The sequence below is a fragment of the Podarcis muralis genome, chromosome 10 (genome assembly GCF_964188315.1).
Source record: "Podarcis muralis chromosome 10, rPodMur119.hap1.1, whole genome shotgun sequence".
Taxonomy (NCBI): domain Eukaryota; kingdom Metazoa; phylum Chordata; class Lepidosauria; order Squamata; family Lacertidae; genus Podarcis; species Podarcis muralis.
Genome location: NC_135664.1, coordinates 2,107,554 through 2,134,601, shown reverse-complemented (window position 1 = coordinate 2,134,601; position 27,048 = coordinate 2,107,554). Strand labels below are relative to the sequence as shown.

Genomic DNA, 27,048 nt, shown 5'->3' with positions numbered 1-27,048 from the left:
GGTGACTCGGAAACTACAACTAATCCAGAATACGGCAGCTAGACTGGTGACTGGGGGCGGCCGCCGAGACCACATAACACCGGTCTTGAAAGACCTACATTGGCTCCCAGTACGTTTCTGAGCACAATTCAAAGTGCTGGTGTTGACCTTTAAAGCCCTAAACGGCCTTGGCCCAGCATACCTGAAGGAGCGTCTCCACCCCCATCTTTCTGCCCGGACGCTGAGGTCCAGCGCCGAGGGCCTTCTGGCGGTTCCCTCACTGCGAGAAGCAAAGCTACAGGGAACCAGGCAGAGGGCCTTCTCGGTAGTGGCGCCCGCCCTGTGGAACGCCCTCCCATCAGATGTCAAAGCGATAAATAACTACCTGACATTCAGAAGACATCTTAAGGCAGCCCTGTTCAGGGAAGTTTTTAATCTGTGATATTTTACTGTATCTTTGGTTTCTATGGAAGCCGCCCAGAGTGGCTGGGGAAACCCAGCCAGATGGGCGGGGTACAAATAATAAATTATTATTATTATTATTATTATTATTATTATTATTATTATTATTATTATTATCTATATCTATCTATCTATCTATCTATCTATCTATCTATATCTATATCTATATCTATCTATCTATCTATCTATCATCTATCTATCTATATCTATCTATCTATCATCTATCTATCTATCATCTATCTATCTATCTATCATCTATCTATCTATCTATCTATCATCTCTATCTATCTATCTATCTATCATCTATCTATCTATCTATCATCTATCTATCTATCATCTATCTATCTATATCTATCTATCTATCTATCATCTATCTATCTATATCTATCTATCTATCTATCATCTATCTATCTATCTATCATCTATCTATCTATCTATCTATCTATCTATCTATCTATCTATCTATCTATCTATCTATCATCTATCTCTATCTATCTATCTATCTATCTATCTATCTATCTATCATCTATCTATCTATCTATATCATCTATCTATCTATCATCTAACTATAATCCCCAAGAAAAATGGTCCTCATTTTTGACTGTCCCATTATATTTGGTTCTTTGCTTGGAACTCTCTCTAAAGCTGGAGCCCACAATGGCTGTACTTCTAAAGGAAGAAAGAAGGCAGCATGGCATAACCAGCATGACACAATGGTTAGAGTGCTGGACCTGGGAGACCAGGGTTTGAATTCTCATTCAGCCAAGAAACTCACTGGGTGACCTTGGACCTATCTCTATCTCTTAGCCTACCCCACCTCACAGGGTTGCTGTGAGGATGAAATGGGGAGGAGAACCAGGCGGTCCTTGAGCTCCTTGGAAGATAAGGGTGGCCTATAGTTGTAATAAATCAAATAAGTATTCACTGTTAATTGGCCAAGACTATTGTGGAAGAGCTCTGCGCCTCCACCTTGCTGCTTCCTGGCTTGTCCTGGCTGGGATCTGGCTTGTCCTTTTAGTCTGATCCAGCAGAACTCCTCTTACAGTGATACTTCTATTTTTAAAAGGTAGGCATGAAGACACCCAGTTACGCTGGTGTATGTGCATCAGGAGGAGACAAAGATAAGCATTTCCTGGGCTACAGACACTTACTGCTGGTTCCTTCTCTAGTTTGGAATATTAGTACATTACATTACAGGGTGCCATAAAGGAGAAAAAACCCTCAGCGTACCCTCTTTTGCACTTCCAGCACCAAAGGGTAATTTATTTCCACTCAAGAGCAAGAGTAGTGGAGGAGCGAGGTGCAATTAAACTTCAATATGTCATCTCATCTGTCCTCCCAGTTGAACGACGTGGCCCAGGGAGAGAGGGAAAAATAGTGGAAGTGAACAACTGGCTTCGCAAATGGTGTAAACAGGAACGGTTTGGATTCTTAGATCACGGAATGCAGTTTCTTGAAGATGGACTTCTGGCAAGCGATGGGCTGCACCTCACAACGGTTGGGAGGAATGTTTTTGCCAAAAATCTCAGAAACCTCATCAGGAGGGCTTTAAACTGACTAATGTGGGGGAGGGAGACAGTGCTCCTGAAGGTAGGAGTCTATCAATTGATGAAGATGATCATCCAAATGTCATAGACCGAATGGAGCAAACAGCACGCAGACCTAGTGGTGGGAGGAAAAAATCCTTAAATAAGAGACACGGGGGGAATGATTAATGGACTTCAATGTCTGTACACTAATGCGCAAAGCATGGGAAATAAACAAGATGAGCTTGAGCTCTTGGTACAGCAAACTAAATATGACATAATAGGAATCACTGAAACCTGGTGGGATAAGTCCAACGATTGGAATGTAATAATGGAGGGATACAATCTATTTCAGAGAAACAGACCAGACAAGAAAGGAGGAGGAGTGGCGTTATATGTCAGGGATGTGTATACCTCTGAAGAGATCCAAGATTTAGAACCTCAAAGCCAAAGTGAGAGCATTTGGGTCAAAATTAAGGGAGAGAAGAATAACAGAGACCTCATTGTGGGAGTTTACTATAGATCCCCAAGCCAAACGGAGGACATAGATGATGCCTTCCTGGAACAGATGGCCAAGCATGCAAAAGGAAGGGAGATAGTAGTAATGGGGGACTTCAATTACCCGGATATTTGTTGGATGTCAAACTCAGCCAAGAGCATAAGGTCAAACAGATTCCTCACTGGCCTTGCAGACAACTTCATTGTCCAGAAAGTGGGAGAAGCAACAAGAGGAACAGCCATTTTAGATCTGGTCCTAACCAATGTTGATGACCTGCTTAGTGGGGTAGAAGTGGAAGGATCATTAGGCGCGAGTGATCATGCTCTTCTGAAGTTTACTATACAGCGGAAAGGAGCAGCCAAGCATACTAGGACTCAATTTCTCGACTTTAAGAAAGCCAACTTCATAAAACTTAGGGAAGTGCTGGGTGAGATCCCATGGACAGTAATACTAAAAGGAAAGGGAGTTCATGATGGCTGGGAGTTTGTTAAGAGGGAGATAGTAAAAGCACAACTTCAGGCAATACCAATGAGACGGAAACATGGAAGGTGCCTAAAGAAGCCAGGGTGGCTATCTAAAGAACTTTTAACTGAGTTAAGATTAAAAAAGGATGTGTACAAAAAATGGAAAAGGGGGGAAACCACCAAAGAGGAATTCAAACAAATAGCCAGCACGTGTAGACACAAAGTCAGAAAAGCTAAAGCACAGAATGAACTCAGGCTTGCTAGAGAGGTTAAAAGCAACAAAAAAGGCTTTTATGGGTATGTTCGTAGCAAAAGGAAGAACAAAGAAACAGTGGGGTCACTCAGAGGAGAAGATGGTGAAATGCAAACAGGGGACACAGAAAGGGCTGAACTCCTCAATGCCTTCTTTGCCTCAGTCTTCTCTGATAAAGAAAACAATGCCCGACCTGAAGAATTTGGAGCAAATGATTCAGCAGAGGAAACACAGCCCAGAATAACTAAGGAGATAGTACAAGAATACTTGGCTAGTCTAGATGTATTCAAGTCTCCAGAGCCAGATGAACTGCATCCAAGAGTATTAAAAGAACTGGCAGATGTGATTTCAGAACCACTGGCAGTCATCTTTGAGAATTCCTGGAGAACAGGCGAAGTCCCGGCAGACTGGAGGAGGGCAAATGTTGTCCCTATTTTCAAAAAGGGGAAAAGAGAGGACCCAAATAATTACCGCCCAGTCAGTCTGACATCAATACCAGGGCAGATTCTGGAGCAGATCATTAAGCAAATAGTCTGTGAGCACCTAGAAAGGAATGCTGTGATCACCAATGGTCAGCATGGATTTCTGAAAAATAAGTCATGTCAGACTAACCTGATCTCGTTTTTTGACAGAATTACAAGCCTGGTAGATGAAGGGAACGCAGTGGATGTAGTCTACCTTGATTTCAGCAAGGCATTTGACAAGGTGCCCCATGATATTCTTGTAAAGAAGCTGGTAAAATGCGGTCTTGACTATGCTACCACTCAGTGGATTTGTAACTGGCTGACTGACCGAACCCAAAGGGTGCTCATCAATGGTTCCTCTTCATCCTGGAGAAGAGTGACTAGTGGGGTGCCACAGGGTTCTGTCTTGGGCCCGGTCTTATTCAACATCTTTATCAACGACTTGGATGATGGACTCAAGGGCATCCTGATCAAATTTGCAGATGACACCAAACTGGGAGGGGTGGCTAACACCCCAGAGGACAGGATCACACTTCAAAACGACCTTGACAGATTAGAGAACTGGGCCAAAACAAACAAGATGAATTTTAACAGGGAGAAATGTAAAGTATTGCACTTGGGCAAAAAAAAATGAGAGGCACAAATACAAGATGGGTGACACCTGGCTTGAGAGCAGTACATGTGAAAAGGATCTAGGAGTCTTGGTTGACCACAAACTTGACATGAGCCAACAGTGTGACGCGGCAGCTAAAAAAGCCAATGCAATTCTGGGCTGCATCAATAGGAGTATAGCATCTAGATCAAGGGAAGTAATAGTGCCACTGTATTCTGCTCTGGTCAGACCTCACCTGGAGTACTGTGTCCAGTTCTGGGCACCACAGTTCAAGAAGGACACTGACAAACTGGAACGTGTCCAGAGGAGGGCAACCAAAATGGTCAAAGGTCTGGAAACGATGCCTTATGAGGAGCGGCTAAGGGAGCTGGGCATGTTTAGCCTGGAGAAGAGGAGGTTAAGGGGTGATATGATAGCCATGTTCAAATATATAAAAGGATGTCATATAGAGGAGGGAGAAAGGTTGTTTTCTGCTGCTCCAGAGAAGCGGACACGGAGCAATGGATCCAAACTACAAGAAAGAAGATTTCACCTAAACATTAGGAAGAACTTCCTGACAGTAAGAGCTGTTGGACAGTGGAATTTGCTGCCAAGGAGTGTGGTGGAGTCTCCTTCTTTGGAGGTCTTTCAGCAGAGGCTTGACAACCATATGTCAGGAGTGCTCTGACGGTGTTTCCTGCTTGGCAGGGGGTTGGACTCGATGGCCCTTGTGGTCTCTTCCAACTCTATGATTCTATGATTCTATGAATATCAAAGGGGGAGATTGACCTCTGTGACAGCCTGGAGGGAGTGTAGAAAGGAGAGCCAAGGAAAGAGAAACACACATCTGTTTCCTCTTTAGGGGTGGAGGCCATTATCACCTATAGAAGTTTATCTGGTACGAACCCTGACTACGCCATCCAAACACAACAGAACCCCAATTTTTATGCATGTGGTGGTATTATTTATTTATTTATAAAATATTTATATACTTTGTTGGCATCTGCTTGTCTCGAGATACAATGGAGTGCGCCTCTGGGGGTGAAGTGACCTCCTTGGGGCAAAAGCCTGGGCAGGGTGTCTGGAGCTTCTGGGCTGCCCAGACAACATGGCCTTGCTGACATGGCCCCAAGAAAAGCAGAGCAGGACGCTTGGCTGCAAGAGTTGCCAGAAGGAGGTGTGCAGGGTGCCACCCAACCTTCTTATGGATTCTGCTCCAGATTTATTCGAGGTTTACTCCTTAGCTTTTTCTTCTCCCAAAGAGTTTTCCTTCTCCTAGATGGGCTCCCTTCGCAGGTTGATGAGCCCCACCTGCCTCTCACTTCCCTCCAAAGCACGTGCAGACACCTCCTTTTGACCGTTGGGCCTGGCACAGTTCATGCCCCAAAGACCCCTGGGACGTGTCTGCTCAGTTGTTAGCAGAGTAGCAGCTCCAAAAAGATGTGTCGCTCCAAAGAGGACTCAGGACACTAGTAAAGATTTACTAAGGCAAAAATAAACTTAACAGTTCAGTACCAGATCTCTGGATTGGCAGTTTCTTAATAATCCAGTTGCAGCAAAATACAACAGTAAAATAAAACTTAAACATACTATATACACTGAGCAAGTAAAAATCAGTACAGAATGAGAGAGAGAAGGAACTGGGAGAGAGAGAATAACATGAGTTGGACTGCAATTATAGACAGTCCTGGGGCAGTTTGGCCTTGAGGGAAGCCGATAACAAAGTGATCTCATTGCAGCTGCGTTTCTGTTCCCTTGGGAACTTTCCAAGCACGCTAGAATACACCAGAATACTCCTGTTAGCTTCTGTATGGTCTCTGTACCTCAGAAACGCCATCATACCTGACAGGACCTACTATTGATCTCATCCGCTCAATCCGCTGGAGACTGTCTTCCCACGCAGGGGAAGCCCCTAACTCACTGGGGGTTTGAGACCCATCAGCTCCCCTCACCTGGCTTAGCTGGCCAGCGGAAGCCGTTCCTGGGGTTGCCAGCTGATGGCTTCTAGGAGCCACAGGTGAGAGCTGAGTGCAGCCTGGGAATGAAGGGTGGACAAACTGGGGAGTGGTGGTACCTTTTTGGGGAGACATATTTATATACCACTACATTATAACAGCACAAAGCAGTTTACAATAATATAATAAAACACATAAAATGTAAAATCAGACCATTAACTAACTGTTATGGAAATAGGTATTCTTAATTGCTTGCATAAGCTTGGTGGAACAGCAAAGTTTTCATCAGGCATTTAATGGTTGAAAAGAAGGTGCATACTGAATCTACTGGCAGAGTATACCAGAGGAGGACTGGGCTGGTCACACTAAAGCCTCTGTTCCTTCTCATGTCAAATGACACTCCTTCAGGTGATCTCAGTGATGCTACCTGTAGTATCCTGAACCAAAGTTGCTCAGGGCTATGTAAATTAATACAAGGACTTTGAAGCTGGGTCAGCAGTAGATAAGTAGGCAGTGCAGATTTTCAAACAATGGTGCCACCATTGGCAGTCCGGCTGCCACATTCTGCACCTGCTGGAGCTTCTGAACCAGACCCAGAGGCAGCCCCACATAGAGCGCATTGCAGTAATCCAGCCTCGAGGTTACCAGTGCCTGGACTACAGTGGCCAGGCAATCCCTGTCCAGAAACACCCATAGCTAGCGAACCAGACAAAACTAGTAAAAGCAGTGCTTTTTTCGGGGGGGCGGCGGCCAGGGAGACGCATACCCCATAACATTTTGTGAATCTAAGTTTGGCCTCATTGAAGGGCAGTATTTCAATATGAGTAGGAAAATGAAAGTACCCCTAACCTTTTTTTTTTTAGAAAAAACGTGCTGGGCAAAAGGCCCTCCTAGCCGCAGAGGACACGGGCCTCTAGTGACAAAGATGTATCCAGGAATTGCCCCAAACTACTGTGTGAGGAGCAGGTCAGCAATAACTGACATAGCATTAATGAAGTTAGCTCTTTATTCAAAGAAATAAGATAACTTGGGAGGCCAGTAGATCTTCCCAGTAGATCTTGCTCCAATGAGGCAGCTATGAGGACTGAAGGTCCTCGTCTCCCCACAGCTCCCCACAGAGTCCTTTCCAAGCAACCTGAGACTTCGTCGCCTTGCCTGTCTTTGCTTCGTCCCCTTTTCATTCTGGGAGACCAGGTGGGAAGGGGACTGGTTGCAGCAGGAGGGAGAGACCCCCTGGCTTCTTCAGCAACCTGCCTTATTGCTGTCTCTTGGCCCCCTCCTCTCCAGCCTCTCTTCTGCCTGATTCTGAACTGCTCTCTGCCACAGACTGTACCAGTTCACTAAGCGCTGTTACCTCTTCAGCTACCATCACCTCCTCCTCTGCTCCCTCCAACCATTCATGGTCATCCCACCACCACTCCCCTGGCTCTGAGCTGTCTTCCGTTGGGGGTTCCCCAGCCTCCCACCACTCCTCTGCATCCAGCAAGTCCATGACAGCTGCACACCTGCTACTTCAGAGAGAATGTGATGCCACCCAGAACAGGTAGCTTTCCTATCTCCTGGACACAGAAGCCACCCACTCAAAGAGCCTTCATCTTCTTGGGATTCAATAACTGTTTACTGGAGCTCATCCAGTCCAGCACAAATCAGTACAGTAGAAATACAGTGCATTTCACCATAGTTGAGAATGCACCATCTGGCTTGTGGGTCAGCTTTGTCTGCTGACCAGGTGCTGCTATCTGGTGGATGGGCAACTTCATTGCCCAAAAAGGGAAAGAAGAAGAAGAAGTCCCAGCAAAAGAAGAATGGATGCAAAAACTTAGGGAATATGCAGAAATGGCAAAAATTTACCAAAAAAATAGGAAATCAAGATAACAAACTTTTTAAATAAAAGAATGAAAAAAGCCTGCTCTCATGTTGCTGCCCTCCAGGTTTCTTATGGAGGAGAGACACAAAGAAGGGCCTCAGAGAATGATGGGTCAGTTCATATGGGGAAAGACAGTCCTTGAGGTATTGCTGTCCTGAGCCATTTAATGCTTTATAGGTCAAAAACAGCACTTTGAATTGGGCCTGGAAACTAACTGGCAGTAGTGCAGTCAGGCCAGGATCGATGTTAGATGCTTAACCTGTCTTGCCCTGGTGAGCAACGAGGCCTCTGAATTTGGCACAAGCTGAAGTTTCGAGCTGTCTTCAGATGCCCCACATATAATGTGCTGCAATAATCTAACGTAGAGGTTACTCAAGCAAAGACAACAGAAGTTAGGCTATCCCTTTCCAGTAGAAGCCTATGTAAGGCACTCAACGCCACTGCTATACATGTCTACTCTGAGAAAAATGCGTAGAGAATTGCAGCCTAAAGGAAAGATTCTCTGGAAGTTTAAATTCTCTGTCCTTTATCACATTTTGCACATAAACAGCCCAACACTTGCTGAAATTGCAGAATACAAACAACCCTGATTATATTACTGGCCATGACTACTATCGGATATTGCAATAGTCCTTATGGTGCGTAAACATTGGATTCCAGGAACCTGCCTATTTTGCTTTTAATCAGAACCAAGAAGCACTCTTTTACACGCAAGACTGAGCACAACCCAACCAGAAATGTTATTTATTTACAATGTGAGTATGATATTTTAAAGCATTATGACACTTTTAACTGTGCTGTGGCCAATGCAAGTTGCAAGAGGAGACACATCTTGAAAATCTGTCTTGCATTAACACCTGTCAAAGACAATACTAACCCATCGCCAAATTTTCTTAATGGATTCCACATTATTCCACTGTATGGTGAAATACACCCACCCTGACATGTATTGTGGTGGAGAGGGGCATGGCAGCAGTGAGGTTGGCATGGTGCAAACATGCCAGCAGAACCAATTCATGATCCTGCTGCAGTGTTTGTATTTCTCCACCAATCAGCCCTCTCCATCCCAGGGTCTGCCACGAATCAGCCACACAAAGGTCAGTGAGTGGTGCAGGCATGTCACGCCATCCCCTACTGGGTGTACCCATGGTTCCCAGATGGTCTCCCAATAAGGTACTGACCAGTCCCAGATGTGCTTAGCTTCAGCAAGTTGGTGGCCTCATGTGCCTTTGGACCATACAGCAGAATGGTAAACAATAAGTACAAGTCGGATTCTGAGTTAGAGCCCTGGGAATGGAGTTTGTGAGTGTAGAACCATAGAATTGTAGAGTTGCAGGGGACCACAAGGGTTATCTAGTCCAATGCCCTGCAATGCAGGAATCCTTTGCCCAAGGTGGGGCTCAAACTCATGACCCTGAAACTAAGAGTCTCATGCTCTACCAACAGGGCTAGTGTAGGTGTGTGAGAAAGAATCTTGCCCCTCCTGAAAGCATTCTGGGATTGTGTTTTTAAGTAAAAATTTTTATTATTATTATTATTATTATTATTATTATTATTATTATTAGTTTTGCAATTAAGATCAATATTCACTGGTCAGCAAACATGCTTTGCTTCCTCAGATTCCCACCATTGTTTCCACTGAATGGTTGCAAGAGAAGTGCAGGCCTCTAAGCACATGGTGTGGTTAAAGAAGAATGGCCAGGCTGTCCATAACCTCTGAATGCAGCAGCAGCAGCAAAGTGCTCAGCTACTGAGGCAGCTGGTCGCTGCTAGAGCAAGGAATGTGACTGCAGGTGGGGAAGCAGGCAAGTGCCTCTTGTGGGCTAAAGGACTTTAGACCACTGAGTTGGAGAGTCCAGGAAACACGAGAGGAATTTCATTGTCGCCTATTTGTCCATCCATAAGACAACAGGGACCACTTTTTCTTTAAAAGAACACACACACAACATATAAGAATATAAGTCACTTTTCAGAAACATTTTTTAAAATGTAAAATAAATAGAATATTCCAAAACTGTTCTTATAAACCAAAATAAGCAGAGACATCACCATGTAAGCCCGCTCCCACTGGATTTGGAACAAGCCAGAGGCATCATTCTCAAATTCCCTCTGGGGTTACTTCTATACTAAAGAGTCAAATTAGGTGGTTTCCGCTAGTGAATGTGTTAGTTGAATCCAGCACCAGTTTCTTTCTTTTTAAAAGTACATTAGTACAAAAGTACATTAATGGAGCATCTACAAAGGAAGTTAGAATACGAAACATGGAGACAGCATTCTAAGGCTTATTGAGCAGATGCAGAGGAGCTGCTGTTGCTGTGGCCACTTAGTCATTTAATCACTGTTCCCAAGCAGTCAGAAGGAACGGATGTGAGACATTTCCTATATCTTCCCTGCTGAAGAGATTTGCTCTCTCCCAACAGGAGCAGCTTGCAGAAGAAGTACAGGTACAGAAAGGAAGTGAAGGAGGCTTTGTCCTTTTAATAGACATTGCATGGAAACAGAATGTCACCCATTGACATTCTGTGGGTCATATATCGTATTATGAGTATGGGGGCCCTGATTTACTTTTGGTCCCTACACTTTAGCACAGCAGCTTGTAACATTCTGAATATTTAAATTTATTTTACTCCACCCCCAAAGGATGAACTTTTGAGGAATTAAAAGGTTCAGCTGGGTGAACTTGAATTGAACCTGAATGTTATGTAGAAAAGCAGGTATGAACTGGAACTAGTTTATTTTTGGCAGGATGAACTTGAACTTGCCCTAATTCCAATTTAAAATGAATTTCCCAAGCACTGCCCTGACTGCTGGGAAAATGTTTCATTGAATTCAGTAGAGGTTGGACATCCTCCTGCATTGCAGGGGGTTGAGCTAAATGACCCCTGGGGTCCCTTCTAACTCTACAAGTCTGTGATAAATAGGATTGCACTGGAAAGGTAACTTTCCTACAGTCACACATCTGGAAACAAAGCTCTTTTCATCCCCTGCTTTATCTTTGCATTGTTTCACTGAAGCGTGTTTTATCTTTACTTCTTTAAATTTTAATTCTGTAAGATGCCCTGATAATTTCCGTACTGAAGGGTAATGTGTAAAAACAATAAACACAATACAATAGGTATTAAAGCCACCCTTGGGACTGTGGCTCTGCTAAGGTGCTGAGACTTCCGTTAAAGAACCACTTGGAGGAGCAGGAATGACTTTTAAACTAATATAATGTAGCGTAAGCAATTGTGATGCATTTGTGCCCTGAATCTTTGTCGGTAAGGCTGAGAGAATTCTCATTTGCAAGCTGTTGCTTTGATGGGATGTTATCAAGTCCATCAGTTTCAGTCTGCTGTGAACAAGGTGGGAATTCCACTTTGCCAAGCAAGCCTATTTCTAACTAACAAGGTCTCCTTTTCAGTGCATTGTCTTCTTTCCCGTTGTCATGCTGAAATGATGTTCTGTTGCAGAGAAAGGTTTCCAGGCACAGACCTTTCTGTTCCAAGCTTCCTCCAGCGTTCTTACTGTATGACTGTGACCTCAATCCACAGCATGTCCGTTGCACCTTTGAGCCCTTTGGCAACTATCTAACAGATGGGGCTTCTCCGCAAGGATTTTTCTGGTTTGGGGCTTATGTATTTCTGATTTCCAAGCACAGCATCATAGACATCTATTTCTTTACTGATAAATTTTCTAAGTATTGTATACATCTAACACCACTAGAATAAATGGTATGCGACTCAATTTCAGTAAAGTGAAATGGGTTTTTGTTAACTGTGCTTGTTTGTTAGATCTTCAGCAAAAGCAAACAATTACTATCTATTCCCAGCACAAGACTTTTGTCCGTCCCTTGCAAAGCCCTCCACACTGCAGCCGGTCTTTCTGTCTTGGACTCTCGTTCTATACCTGCCCATGCCTTCTGCCTTTCTCACGGTACCACCCTAAATGCCACAAGTCTCAACATCTTTGACCTCTTTGCATGGAACTCATCCCTTGAACGTGCATCTTCAAAACCCACCTTTTGGATAAGGCTTTTGCTTAAGCTTTAAGCATAATAACAATAACAATATACCCTGCTCACCTGGCTGGAACTCCTTGACACAAGGAAAAGGCTGTGGCAAAGAATTTCCAAAGTTGGATAGATATCTGTAGAAAATAATGTTAGTATTCTTTCCAGGCTTCCTTTTCAGGCTGACCTCAGTGGCAGCAGGTGCCTGGGAAGCCCAGAGGGGGAGAGGGCTGGGCAGGTGAGCAAGGAAGCAGGTGTCCCAGAGGAGCTGCAGAGCTTTAGCAAGGTCTAAGCCGGGAAGGAGCAGCAGTTTGGGCAAGAAGGAAGGGGAGGGGTGAGCTCTAAGGGGAGGAGATGTTTTTGGTGAGGTGTAAAGGGAGGAGGGAGTTTGGTAAGGGGAGTTGGTGGGCTTGTGGGGTGCAGCCCCTGGTACAGAATGCCCTTGGAAGGGTGAATGAAGGAACTCCCATGTTTCTGATAAGTCAGGGCAGTCACATGGAAAACCACACCAACTATCATTAGTGTAAACAGTTCTCTACTGAGGTTTATCTTTATTGAGCTAAGTGAACTCCTCCTCCTGTACAGCGACAGGAAGATACTATGGTGTGCATCCCTCCCTCCTTTTACAGTGAATGACATGGGAGAATTTGGTGCCAAACTATGAAATATGAACTGCCATGGGGCTGCTTGTCTGTGCGCATCCAATGAAAAAGTGGCACACTTCTCTTCATTTTAGTTCCTAGAGATCTTTCTGTCCTGATAATCACTTTTCCTTGTGTTCCTGCCTTCAGATATTGATTGCATAAACAAAATTCAGGACTGCAGCATGCTAATGGGTTGTTGAAACTCCTGGTGAAGCCTCTCTTTCCCTCTCTCCAGGTTTCTTCATGATGTGATAATTGCAAAAACATGCACAAGTGGTGCACAGCAATCATCCTAAGCAGAAGATAAAGCATGCGCAAGTGCCAGCCTGCTCTCAAGGCAGCTTTACATGTCGTAAACCATATATGCTCAAAGGGCCATGGCAGCCACCTGGGGGAAAGTATGTGCTTTGTATCTGCAGCAAATTAAACTAATAAAGTACTTGAAAAAGCTTTTAGGGATGAAATTTGCTCTGTGAAATGGTGAGGCCGGGAAACTATGTTCTACCAACTTGAGATTAACCTAGCACAAATTCAAAATAGGCTCAAAGGGAATCCAGTTGGGCTCTGTGCAAATCAGATTACAGTGGTACCTCGGGTTACAGACGCTTCAGTTTATAGGTGCTTCAGGTTACAGACTCCGCTAACCCAGAAATAGTACCTCGGGTTAAGAACTTTGCATCAGGATGAGAACAGAAATCGCGTGGCAGCAGGAGGCCCCATTAGCTAAAGTGGTGCTTCAGGTTAAGAACAGATTCAGGTTAAGAACAGACCTCCAAAACGAATTAAGTTCTTAACCCGAGGTACCACTGTACTTGCTTCCTTTCACATGGCTCCTGAACTATAAACTGGATTTTAAACTGGAGAGCCAGTGTGGTGTAGTGGTTAAGAGCGGTAGTCTCGTAATCTGGGGAACCGGGTTCGCGTCTCCGCTCCTCCACCTGCAGCTGCTGGGTGACCTTGGGCCAGTCACACTTCTCTGAAGTCTCTCAGCCCCACTCACCTCACAGAGTGTTTGTTGTGGGGGAGGAAGGGAAAGGAGAATGTTAGCCGCTTTGAGACTCCTTCGGGTAGTGATAAAGCGGGATATCAAATCCAAACTCTTCTTCTTCTTCTAAAAGGGGAGGGTAATCTTCTAATATTGTGCTTTAAATTTCCCTCTGTACAAAGGTGCTTATTTCTTTTTGAAAGCATTTTTAAGAACAAGAGTTCACCCAGAGAATATACCTTTGGAGAACTCTCCAGCATTCTGAAGTCAACAGTAGCAACATATAATGGGGGGGGGGGTATCAGAAATACCCTGCATGCCCATGCACACCCTGAAAGCAAGCTTGAGGAGACTATGGAACCAGGCAGACCAACCCCCCCCCCCCCTTTGCAGCATTCATGTACACTTTCTGCCATCTATGTGCTTTGTTAATGTGCTCTAAGCATGTGACACCCATCCCCATGAGGGAGGATGACGGGCTCATTCAGAGCACCCCCCACCAGGCAAAAGAACTGGGCATGCATAGAAGAACCCTTTCATTTGCTGGCCACGTGTGTGGTGGGAGCAGGGCTCACAACCTTCTTCCTCCTCACGTGTTTCACCTTGCCTAATCATAGGGCAATTGTAAAAACTCACCAGACTTGTGTCTGGTCTCCCCTTCCACCAGGATCCGGGCAGAGGCAAAGACAAACTGGCTTTTCCAATGCCATTCTGATGGTGGTATTTATTATAAGGTGTCTCCACAACAGAGCTGTGTACAAATCACTGGCTTAAAGCACTACAAGGTTACCGTATTCTTTTTCCCAATTTGGACCAAAGCTAGGTTGGGAAAAATGAATCAAAACTTAGTATTTCATTTAAAACATGAAAGGATAGATACAGAAAAATGTGGATTGTGTTTATGTCATGTGTACACTGCTTTCCAAAGCAGCAGTTGGAGCACACTGGATTCAGAGTAAATGGGAGCATGAGCACAGCCTAGGAATGAGAAATTCAACCCTGTAAAGTGGGGAGATAAATATCTGGTTTATGGCTCCTTTTTCTGAGGGAGAGACAGCCTGGGAGAGATCCCCAGAGAGAGTCACATGAAGATCTGTACTCCCTGGTCCCCAAACCTGGGCATGAAGTCAAAGAGATAATGTAGTATATCTTTTTCTGTCTTGGTTCAAAGAGTGAACTGGGACAGGTTTCTCTCTCACACACAAATACACCTCAAGAACATTCTTCAGTGTGCCTTTTAAGCAGACTTAAAGGTTTTGGTGCCATACAATCTGAAGGTAATGCTACAGTCTAGCCTGTGGCTTACCAACATTGGCAGCAGTAGCTGCTGCTTGCAGAAAGTCTGTTCCATTCGACTCAGACTGCACAGCGTGCAACAGAGAAGGTAGCTCTGTATGTGTGAGAGCGTGGAATATATATGCCACAATCTAATTGTTCATAAACTGTATCCCAAACCTTTCATTGTGCACACACACACAAACACAATTTATTTCCCAAGGCAATTCTAGGATTACATGTCTCAACAAATAGATATACATATAACGAAAGGCATCAACCATTTAGCTTCAGGCCTAAGCAGATGCACAGAAGCATCCTTTCTCGTGCCTGGCCCACCGTATCCCAATCACTGAAGTCTCTCAGACTTGCAACACTGCAGCAAAGCTGAGAAATGACAGTTGTTAAGAGAAGAAGAGTCTTGAGACATCTCAAAAACCAGCCGATTGAAAACTTTTGTGGACTGAGTCCACTTCATCCGATGTTTACATTACAATTAATCTTGTTAACATGCTACAAGATTATTGTGCGGTGTTTCCTCAAGAGAATATGACTACCCCTTTGCAGATTTTCTTATGAGGCAAGCCTAATCCTTACTTGAAAATAAGCGTCACTCTGTTTGATGGGGCTTCCTCCGATGGAAAGACTGAGTAAGATCGCAGCCCAAGTGCGATTCTGACTGGAGTAGCCTTGGAAAAACAAATGACACATGACTCCTTTGTGTTTAAACTATTTAATGTCTTTCAGCTTCTTTGCATTTAGTCTTACTAACCCTGCTCCCCATTTGAAATTATGGCCTTGGACCATTTTAATACTTCTTCTGCATTGAACTCAAACTCACCAGGCACTGAAGTATTCCAGTGAAGCAAATACCATACTTTTAAATGAATTAGTTCTTTTTCTAGAGAAAAAACCCAAAGCCTGCTGAACACAGTGCTTTTTAGATAATTTAAAAAAGAGTTTCTAGCAAGTTTTTATGAACAGAGGAGAGAGATGAAGGGAGAGTTTCTCCACCCCACAATTTTTCTTTTCTGCTGAGTCAGTGAATCTTGGTAAGCCAATAGGCATGCTAGCCAAAACTTGCAAATGATACTCATATTTTCCAGCAATATACACAGAAGCAGAAAATTATTGGGAATCCTCCAGCCGGAGAAACCCAGGAAAATGAGAACACCTCTCAAATGTTCCCTTCATTACAATCTTATAGAAAGCACTAGGCCATCCTTATAAATATATGGAACCAATTATTAATTTTTTACATATAACCCACAAAAAGATCCAAAAGCTTCCAGTTGCCTTTGAACTTGATGCAGATATAAATCATCCTAAAGGAATATGATCTGAGAGAAAGAGAAAGAGAGAGATTGCCGGTCAGGGACTGGCTGGATGCAGAGGGAGGCGCCACCCAAGGGAGCCCCCAGGGGAAGAAGGCTCACAGCTCAGATGGGGGGGTGGGACAAGAAGGAGCAGTCAAAAGCATAAAGGGGAGCAGGCTGGGGGGAGGAGGGGAAGAGGCAACAGGGTTTAGTGAGCAGGAAGAGGCTGGGGCAGAGAGCCATCCAAAACCAGCGCTCCCTGAGAACATGCAGAGCCATGAGAGGCAAGGCGGTGGAGCCTCAGGCTGCGGGGGAAGGAACTGGGGGAGGAACCTCCCGAGGGAGGGTAGATCTCGAACCCATGGCGTCAAGTTACAAGAAGGGAGACTGAGGCTAAACATCAGGAGGAACATTCTGTTTGACAGTGGAATGGACTTCCTCAGGAGTTCCTTCCCCAGCAGCCTAAGTCTGAAATTTAGGAGCCTGCTTAAAATCTGCTGACACAAGCTTTCTCTGAGGGGCAATCCAGATATGTTGATGTATTAAACTGATCTGCTGATCTGTGACTTATTGATGCAATTTATTATTGATTTTATGCTATTCACAATCATGTCATTTTAATGTACGTTGGTAGCATAGAAGTTTTTGCAAATAAATAAATGTTTATGGCAATTCTTTAAAAAATAGCTTTATAGGGAGAGAACATATGTTTTATGCAGCGGGTTTAGAAGGGGCAAATTAATCTTGTCTGAGTCAGATTTTCCTTGAAATAGGCCTGCATTGTTAGAAAATATTTGACAGATACTCTTGCGCATGCACGCACGCACACACACACACACACACACACACACACACACATGAAACAGGTCCTTGTGCCTTGCCTTCAAAAGCAGCGGCTGGAAGTCGTGGAGGAAATGCTTTATTTATGCAGAGCACTCGGAACAGATTAGTAATAGGGACTCAAATTGAAGCCGTCAACTGTGGATGGCAGTTCTGGCCAGTCTTTTCATACAAGAGGATTGTTAGCTGATGGTTCTTTTTCAAGGCAAACAAATATCTTGCCCTCCCCAACCCATTCAGCTTGTAAGAAAATATTACAAAACAATTGTCAGGGGTTCAGGAGCAGAGGCGCAGGGGAGAGAGGAAATGGAGAGCGAAGGGGAAGAATCTGAGGGCAGCGGAGGGCAGAATGACAGTGACCCGAGAGATTCCATGAGCCTCTCCAGTGAATCAGAAGATTCCCAGAAGGGGGTGCCAATGGCCAGGGCAAGGGGGGTCCCAGGGGGGACACACCAGAAGCAGGGGGCCAGCGGAGACTCCCAAAGCAGTAGCTGGAAATCAGGACCAGCTTCCCCACCGGAGCGTAGTGGGGGGGAAGAGTCCCATAGGTCAGAGTCAGCGTCTCCTCCGGCAAACAGGGAGGAGGAGTCAGACCCAGCTGGCATCCCCGAAGAGGGAAGCAGCGACAGGAGCAGCATAACGGTCAGAAGGAAGGTGGCAGGCTGGGCGCGCGCGCCAAGTTCAAATGTACAGGCGCGCGGGACAGCAGGAAGCCCGGATTGGGAACCAGGTCCTAAAGCCCGCCGGAGGGAGGGGGAAGACTCGGGGGAGTCAGCCTCAGAAGAGTCTAGAAAGGGGAAAGCCCCAACGGACAGGCGGACCCAGAGGAAGAGGGAGCGGAGAAAGAGGTGGAGCAAAGCTAGGGTCTTAAACTGGTGTCTGGGGGGAGGAGACTCAGACGGAGCTTCGACGGTCTAGAGTTTCAGACGTAGGGCTGCGCGCCACGGCTGTCAAACCAATAATGAACTTCAATAAAGACTTCTGTATATAAAGAGGAACTGGCGTTGGTCCTTTGTGAGCTGGGACCTGAGGCAGCTCTGACAACAATGAATGAAAAAATAGGCAGGATAACATGCAATTATTCATCATCACAGCAAGAGATTTGGGTTGGCACAATCTCTTAGCCAAAGGGTGCCTATCTGAATTGCTGAGAAATTGGTAGGAAGGCAGGCAGTAAGTGGGGGGCGGGGGGGGGGTTAAACTGTAGCATGAAGTATAAAACTGACTAAAGCACCACCAGCAGTAATTTTTCACACCTACACAACAGCTGATTAAAATGTCACATGGCCAATACAGCTTAATATACTAAGTGTGACTTTCTGTTTTTCACACACACACTTTTCCAGAAGAATTCTCTCCCAGATTAATCTGGTTATAATGAGAACAATTAATAATGATGAGTTCATAGAACGGTACATCTCAAACTATTAAAGGGAATCACCAGGGGAATTTTGCAGTCTGGCACTTGCCTGTCCCCTTACCTTGAAGTGAAACTCCCCAAACTAGGGGTGCTGACTCCCCCCCCCCAATTGAGGGGGCTGGCGCCATGTGACCTGTTCCACCTCCACCTGGCGCACCTGCCCTCGCCCGTCAATGGCGGGGAGTGTGGAGGATGAAAGTCACCCTCCATGCTCCATGGCCAGCGCTTGCCTGTCAACAGTAGCGGACGCAGAGGGAGAGGAGTGGGGAGTGATTTTCACCCACCACAAACGGGCGAGTGCAGGCTTGTCAGATGGGGGCAGGAGGGTGATCCGGGGTGCCAACTTGAATAAAATACTTAAGGGGCCAGGTGAGTCCCAGCCTGCATAATCAATCACATGATATAGTGCACACACACCATTTGAATGGCAATGCTCATCAACATGGGAGGCTGGCCCAATATTTTATTGGGGGGGTCAAAGTCCCCTCAGCCCCTAGGAGTTGGCTCCTATGGCTGTTGCCCACCCTGGCAGCTTTTGCTGCGGGGGAGGGGCTGGGGTGTGGAACTGCCCCCTCTGATTGATGGCGTCAAAACACAGGGCGATTTTCTTTCTATATGTTGCTGGGCAGGAGGGGGAGAATTTAACTCAGATAAACTTTTGTTGTGCTACCCAAAGACGATGGCATTATCCAAAGAAGGAGAAGGAGGGAAAGCAGTTGCTACATATGCACTAAAACAATGATCAAATCCACCAAAATTTTCTTATTACACAGAATAAGAATAAAAAATAATTCTCAAATAAAATGTGCAAATTAGATCTCAGAGTCCCCTTTGCAACTGACCACTAGAATTTAACTCTGGGGTGCTGTTTACAGCAGCAGCCGCATGTTCCTTGTAACATGCATTTCCACCTTGAATTGCACTACTATTTAATTTTGTGTGTGTGTGTGTGTACACATACATATTTAACAGGAAACTCCCTGCGAGCATGCCAGAGGAGTGCAAAATAAAAACAGAGAAAGAAATGAATCATATGGCAATTATAGAGAAAAGTAATACAGAACAGAATGAGTCACAGCAGTAGGTGGCTGCAGAGGTGGTGGCTTTGTGCTTGAGACACTGTTGGAGCATTTGTTTAATTTTTTGGCTATTAATACTCCCTATTTCACTTGCAAGTTGCTCTCAGAACCTCTCCTTACGGTGTAGTTTGAAAAAATTTGTTGGCTCCTGGCCTGATTTCCCTCCAGGGGTCCCTGCGCTTTCCAAGCCTCTAAACATTGGGCTGTGGCCTCGTGGGTTCCCTTCTTCACCATTCATTTCCTTCCTCTTCTTCCTCTTTCTCCTTAGTGAATGAACTGAGAGCCCCTGAGGCTGCCACGCTGCAGAAGCCAAGTGTGGCGCAGAGCTGGTCAGTCACTTTAGGCAGGCCTGGTGCCAGACTTTAGGAGCCCCTCTGCACAAGGCTGCCAATGCCCATGTGGCTACACATTTATTCCCCCTGGCTGCTGCTGCTGTCATGGCAGACACAGCAAAAATGTCTATGACCTGCCTTATGTTGTTGGCACACTGTCGGTCTTGGGCAACAATGGAAGAGTGCACCTTTTCAGCACCTGCTGTGGCTGTAGAGACTGATGCGGGAGAGACATGTTTTATCTGCAGGTGGGGCAGATGAAGGCATCCGGTTGTGCTGATGCCGGTGTACCATGGCATTTCTTCTCTCTGTGCTCCTCCCAGCAGCTATTCCTCCTCTGGTCACAGCTGACCTGACCTGCTACATGACCTACCTGCCTGTCTCCAGGCACTGCTGCTGCCTTCAAGGGACTCCCGTACAGCGGATTCCCTTCACACCTCTAGAGCACATCCTTGGGAATCCTGCCATCTTCCATTCTGTGTTCATGACCAAGTCAGCATAGATGTTGCTGAGACAGGAGTGTGAACATGTTGGGAACGTGGGTTGGTAGAGCACACCTTCGTCTGAGACCTGCCTGTAGAGTTATAAAATCTATAGCTTTCATAGATCTATGGGCTGGAGCATGACATTTTGGGTAAATTAAAATGCCGAGTGGCTACTGTGGGTTGGAGTGGAGCTTGGCTCCCATTCAAAAATGCCACTGCCACCTTTTCATCGCTAAAACAGATGGGAATCTACTGGGAGCTGGCTACAGAAGTATAGCAAATACAATAAAAGAACCCCTTTGTAAAAGAACAGGGTTGCCAGGATATGCCCATTGGTCCCCCATCAACTGATTTCTGGAATTGTTTCTTAAAAGCAGTCATTCTGTGCATGTCATTTCAGCTCATGTGCTCTTCAGTCCAAAAAGCCTTGTTTGACGAAGAAGAACACGTGAAGCAGCTCCAGCAAAAGGTGGCCAGCCTGGAGAAGCGCAACAAGCAGCTGCGAGACCGAGTCAAGAAAGTCAAGCGGTCGCTCAGGCAATCCAGGAAGAACACCAGACACATAGAGCTGATCAACCGAAAGCTCAGTGAGAAGCTGTCCTCTGTAGGAGGCCAGATCCCATATGCTAACTCCTTAAAGCAAGCAAACTCTCATGCTACCTACCTTAAAGTATAAAGCCAGGTTTAGTGCTCCAGGCAGTGACGCTGGTGACTTCACAGCATACACCTCTCCTCTCCTCTCCTCTCCTCTCCTCTCCTCTCCTCTCCTCTCCTCTCCTCTCCTCTCCTCTCCTCTCCTCTCCTCTCCTCTTTTCTCTTACAGCCCAGAAGGGACATTATGAGTTCAAGACCATCATTGACTGTTCTATGTTTATGCATTTAAAGTCTGCATAAACATGATGGTCCATGTGCCATGTTCCTCTGAGGGTAATAAAAAAAAAATCCAGTTGAGACAAATTGAGCGGATATGAAAGCTGCTTGAGTCTGGGCCCAGTGAATGGTCTGGACACTGGACCCCCAACATTGTCAGTTAGCATTTGTTGCTTTAGGTTTGGGCTTGGGAGACCACCAGAGAGCTGCATGGAAGCCAGTCTGAGCTTCTCAAGGAAGAGCAAGATATAGAAAAACATGTGCGCTCTGTCTTGGCCATGCAGACAGAAGTCTCAGCATGAACACAGTGATTTCAGGAAGGCCTTGTGGCATGTGGTAAACTCTGGTTTCCAGACAAAGATAAGGGATTCTAATGTAAAATTAAAATGCAAACTTTCTAGTCCTCTTCCAACATTTCCAGAATGCAATCCAACTTTACTTAAATATATGCTGGCAATCAGAATATCTTTATCTCTTAACAACAACAACAACAACAACAATTGTCCAGTAGCACCTTATAGACCAACTAAGTTTGTTCTGCTATAAGCTTTTGTGTGCATGCTTCGTGTGCATGCACATGAAAGCTTATACCAGAACAAACTTAGTTGGTCTCTAAGGTGCTACTGGACATTTTTTTTATATTTTTATATTTATTTCGACTGCGTCAGACCAACACAGCTACCTACCTGAATCTTTGTCTCTTAAAGTTTGTTATTATTACCCTTAAATCTAATTGACTGATACACCATGATACCAATGATAAAGGCTACTCATTTTTTTCCATTCACCTTAGAAGCCATCCACTTTTACCTTTAACACCTTAAAATTAGGGGGGGGGGGGGCTATTAAGTTTTCATAGGAGCCAACTCCTAGGGGCTGAGAGGTCTTCGCCCCCAATATTTGAGCCCCACCCCCAGCTAAATGGGCATTGCCATTCAAATGGTGTATGTGTACTGTGTCATGTGATTGATTATGTGGGACAGGGATTACCTGTCCCTCCTCCAAATATTTTATTCTAGTTGCCCCCCCTGAATGCTTTAAGGATGGGGTGGGTTTTCCCCTCCCAGTTATTTCTGCAAAGCTTACCTTCAATGCTAATCAATATAGACAAGCTGTTTAAATGTTTAAATAAACGTGCAACTGAGTCTGTGATTTCCTTCTCCACTGCAAGGAGGGTCACTCCTCTTTTTCAAACATGGCTCTGCTTGCGGTTCTGCCACCATGAGGCTGCTGGGCAGCCTCTGCCAGCTACACTTAAGGTGCTCTCAAACTTCCACCAGCAGACTCTTGAGCTGTGAGAGTCATTCTGCAAATCTGTTCTAAGCATGCCAATTGATTAGTTATAATTCAGTCTGGTTAGGAGAGACCTCAATTGCAAGTGAAATAAATCTCAAAACACTATAGGCCATCTGGATCTGATCCTTTTCAAGCTGTACCAGATCATTTGGCTCAAACAAGAACATTCCACCTTGGGATGTAGAGACTTCAAAGCTCATTGCTGTGTGCAGAAGAGAATACACAGGTCTATTCTTTGTCAGCTAGAATGCTATATATTGGGATAGCTCTGTGCTGGCTGGGTCCCTTCCAGCCAGAAGAGCAATGAACTGGAGGAGGTTTGATTGAATGAATGGATCAATGCATATCCAGACAGCCACTTGGAGATGCTTTTGGCTGAGGCAGTGGGAAAGGATGCAAAGGCTGTAACTCCTGTCTTGTCCAATTTGTCCACTGGTCCCTTCACCCGCCTTCTCCTACCTGCTGTAGCATGTCTGATGTATAAATTTGCAGGTTTATTCCACAGGAGGAGAATTGGTGGGGTATGTCTAGGTTGCAGTTTGGCAAACCTTTCAGGCTGCTGACAAGTGACTTCTATCCAGGCTGTGGCAAGGCCATGAAAGCTCCATTATATTCTGTACACTTGATACCCGTATCATAAGGGCATTAAAATTAAGGTGGTTTATATATGTACATATTTTTAAATCCTATAGAAAGTATTTTTATTACATATTTCCTATAGTCTTAATTCCACAAAATATGAAGTGGGCTTTGATTTTTTTAAAATTAAATTTGTGAACATTTCTATGTGCTTTCTTGACTAGGCAATTCCATTTTTCTTCATCGGGCAACTGACATGGATTAGAAATTGTGTTATTACCTATATGGGTTTGGGTTAAGGTAGCATTCCTGATGGCTGACAAGAATGCCAGCTTTCTGTATGTTACTTCAAAGCACAGTGAACTCATTGGTGGTTAAATTGACCTGTGTAAGAGCAGATGCCATGAGTAAGTAGGAAAGAAAGCAGAAGAAGATGCTCTGAATGTTTTCCCCATTGGAAAAGATATTTAATGCATATTTGGTTACACAATCCAGTGTTTATGCCATATTTAGGTCAAAAGCTTGCAGAGCTGGTCCAGCTGACGATAACTTTGATAACCGTTTGACAGGACTTGCATTGCATGAGCAATTTCCAGCTATCCTTCTACACAGAATTGCAATGAATAAAGACAATTCCCCAACACTCAGCTCCAGCATATTGAGAGGCAATTATAATGAGAAATGGGCATTGTGTGCCCAGCACTACAGAGTGGTTCCTTCGAGGCAGAAGTCCAAGGCCCCACTCAGTGAGCAGGAGGGCTCTCAAACACAACACAGATGGCTTACCACATTTTGAAGTAAGCGAAGTAATACATATTACCATTTAAAGGGTATACCTCCTTAAGAGAAAGGGTGGATCTACACTCGTGGTTTATAACATTAAAATGCATTATTACAATGTGACATGTGAAGGCGCTACAGAGCAGTGAGGCAAAAGGAAACTACCATTAAATGTTATAGAAGATCATTGTAGTTCTAGCCAGAGTCTGAAATTACTGAACTTCACCACTGGTTTTGTGTGGAATTTGCATGCCTTCAATCCTACTGGACTGCTTGCACAGAAGATGACCAGTCTGAAGTGTGTGTGAATCTAGCCCAAAATCTGCAGCTTTACATAGACAAGAGTGAGACCCTCATGGGCCTCATGGACAACACTTAGGCTGCTATGCGAGAATCAGTGGAGACTGAATACTTGGCTTTTTCATACATAGACCACACAAAAGCTACTGCATATTTTTGTCACTTCTTTAAAAACTAGTTGCATTTCAAAAATAAAAGCTCATTGCAGATGGATTCTGCATTACCCCACAGTGTTCCCATTTGAAACAGATGTAGGTATTCCCAGCAGGGTGAGGTGTATCCACACCTGACCAATGGCATTCTGGGTGGGTGCATACTAAGACGGTGATTGCCACTTCGTTCTTCATTCTCCTTTGGCTTGGGAAGGAAGAAAAGACAAGGATAACCCAACCTGGGCATGTGGGTTTAAATGCCTACCAAGTAACCCCATCCACCCTTGAGGACGGCAGGATCTAGAATTAATCTAGATTGAAAGCAGCATGTTGAGAATGAGCATGAACGAATCCAGATTGAGAAAAACATCATTTTGTGCTACAAACTGGTTAGTGTGTACACAGCCCTAGTATGAATCAGCAGCAGTTTGTTGCAGTATATTCTGAATTTCAGTGTTAGACACTGACTTATTTTAGAGTACAAAGCTTTCACAATTGACTAATTCTGGAATATAAACACTGCAATTCATTTTCATCACAAGCATCAAAATTGCTTCTCCCTTATCTAGCACAACTTGAGTTGAAACTTTAATTCCTGGGAGTATTGACTTGATGTTGCCTCAACTTGAAACCTGTAAATAGTTTTCACCTCAACAACAATATAATTCACAGAAAACCACTGCCATATTTGGTACTTATGTTTATCAAATGCTATAAAATAAACTTCTTTTCTGTGCTCATTATTTAAAGAAATAAACATTAATACTTTCTGTCATGATCTTTCCAGTCTCTCTTTAAATGTTTTCTGTGTTGTCCACTGAACATTTGTTTTTTAAAATACATGCAATGGCCCCAATTCAGAAAATTAAGTCAGTTGCAGTCAAATCCCACTGAAATCCATAGGAGAAGCTAGTCACATTGAAGGCACTATTGAAATTAGTGAGAGAAGTTAGTCACAAATAGCTCTGGTCACATCATCAATGGAATGGAAGCACAGCAGTATTTTGTGTTTCTGCCTGTCTGGAACATGGGAGGTTTGGGTGGCTGGTCAGCTGTTTGCACAACTTGAGCTTTGTGTCCACATCTAACCAACTGGTCATCATCCGTTCCCAGTAAGGTCAGCTCTGATGGCACATTGAATTGTACTGTGGCACATTGAATTGTACTTCCGGTGGAGCGCGGGACCGAGTTGCAGGCGAGGGCTTTTTCCGCGGAGAAAGCCCAAGCGTTTTTTTGGCCGAAACGGAGGTTTCCAGGGCTGGGAAAGCCTCCCGTTAAATCTCTGGAGGGTGTTCGGGGATCCAGGTACTCGGCGGTGCAGGAGGACAGCTTGCCCGGTCGTCAGGTAGCCTCTTTTCAGTCCTGGAAAGAGGTGAAGAGTACGACGGAGCGAGCAGTCGGCAGACGGGTAGCCATTACAGCGGCCAAATAACGAAGCCCCGAACCTGCTGGTAACAGCGCTCCACTCTCGATACATTGAAATTCGGAGTTGGAAACTAAAGGTGGACTTTGTATTAACTACAAGGAAATTTCCGAAGACTAAAGAAAGAATTCCGAGTGCAGCGTTCCTTTGACATCGTTAATAAGACGCAGCACGGATGCAGAGCCAAAAGCGAAAGTAAGTTGCTACTAGCGGATACTGTTACCGTCTTCCCTGTAGACCTTTGGAATTTTGCCAAGTTAAGCTAAAAGAGATACTCTTTGAACATTCTTCAAAGAAAAGAAAAGGGATAATTTAAAGGGAAGCAGAGGGGTTTTTTGAAAGAGTAGAGACTCCAATCGTGGTGATAATAGAAAATACTGCGGGACTAATGAACCATATCTCGGTGAAGAAGCCATCTCATAGAAAGAAACTTCCGACGCCATGTTAGGGTGGAATTAAAAGAAACTCCTGGTAAAGTGTTCGAGACAACTTGAAATTTCCCTGGCTGACTTCCAGGTGGAAGCTGGGGATTTCTGAGGGATTGATTGCTATCGACCTCGTTTGGGCTTTATACATAGACGCGGATAACTAAGGATTGAGAATACGAAACTCCCTAAAGGATTTCTAGAAATTGCCAGCTGCTGAACGACTTGCGGTGCTTTTGCCTGCTGTGCCTTCGTCTGCTATACTGGCTGTGCCTCGCCTGGTGTGTTTATACCTGCAATACCTGCTGTGCTTTGCCTGCTGAGCTTTCGCCTGCTATACAGACGGGCGAATAAAAACAACATAGACATTACAGGTGACCAAAAACTAAATCTTTGGCCCTAAGTGAAATTACAATCTGACTTCTCCCCCAACCTATATTAGGAAACTGCGGACTATATTTGGAGTTAGTAACTAAGGAACTGCTTTTGGGACGATACTTTGGACTATTCTGGGGACTATAAACTATAAACCTATTATTATGCGGGGGGTTACAAACTAAAGTAAAAACTACTCCTACGGCCGAGGGGAAATCTTTGAATAAGAATAGGAGGGACAGTGCCGAAATATAACTAGCCCTGCAATTTAAGGGGGGCAAGGATAATTTTTGAGGGTTTATTTGCAGGGTGTGTTTTATATGATTTGTCAATCTGGAATATATGGTATATACATCTGGTTAATATGGTATATATTTAAATAACAACCTCCTTACTTTTAGGTGAGACCCCTCAATCCTG

The 27,048-nt window shown here is 44.6% G+C and overlaps 1 protein-coding gene across 1 annotated transcript in view; it reads left to right on the top strand.

The window, feature by feature from the left end:
* CCDC3 (coiled-coil domain containing 3) overlaps positions 1–25,180 on the top strand; it is a 54,101-nt gene extending 28,921 nt beyond the window's left edge. The window contains exon 3 of the mRNA XM_028747374.2: positions 20,829–25,180. Within this exon, the coding sequence (XP_028603207.2) occupies positions 20,829–21,104 (276 nt within the window). The 3' untranslated portion in view covers positions 21,105–25,180. The remainder of the gene's footprint in view (positions 1–20,828) is intronic.
* Positions 25,181–27,048: the final 1,868 nt, after the last annotated feature.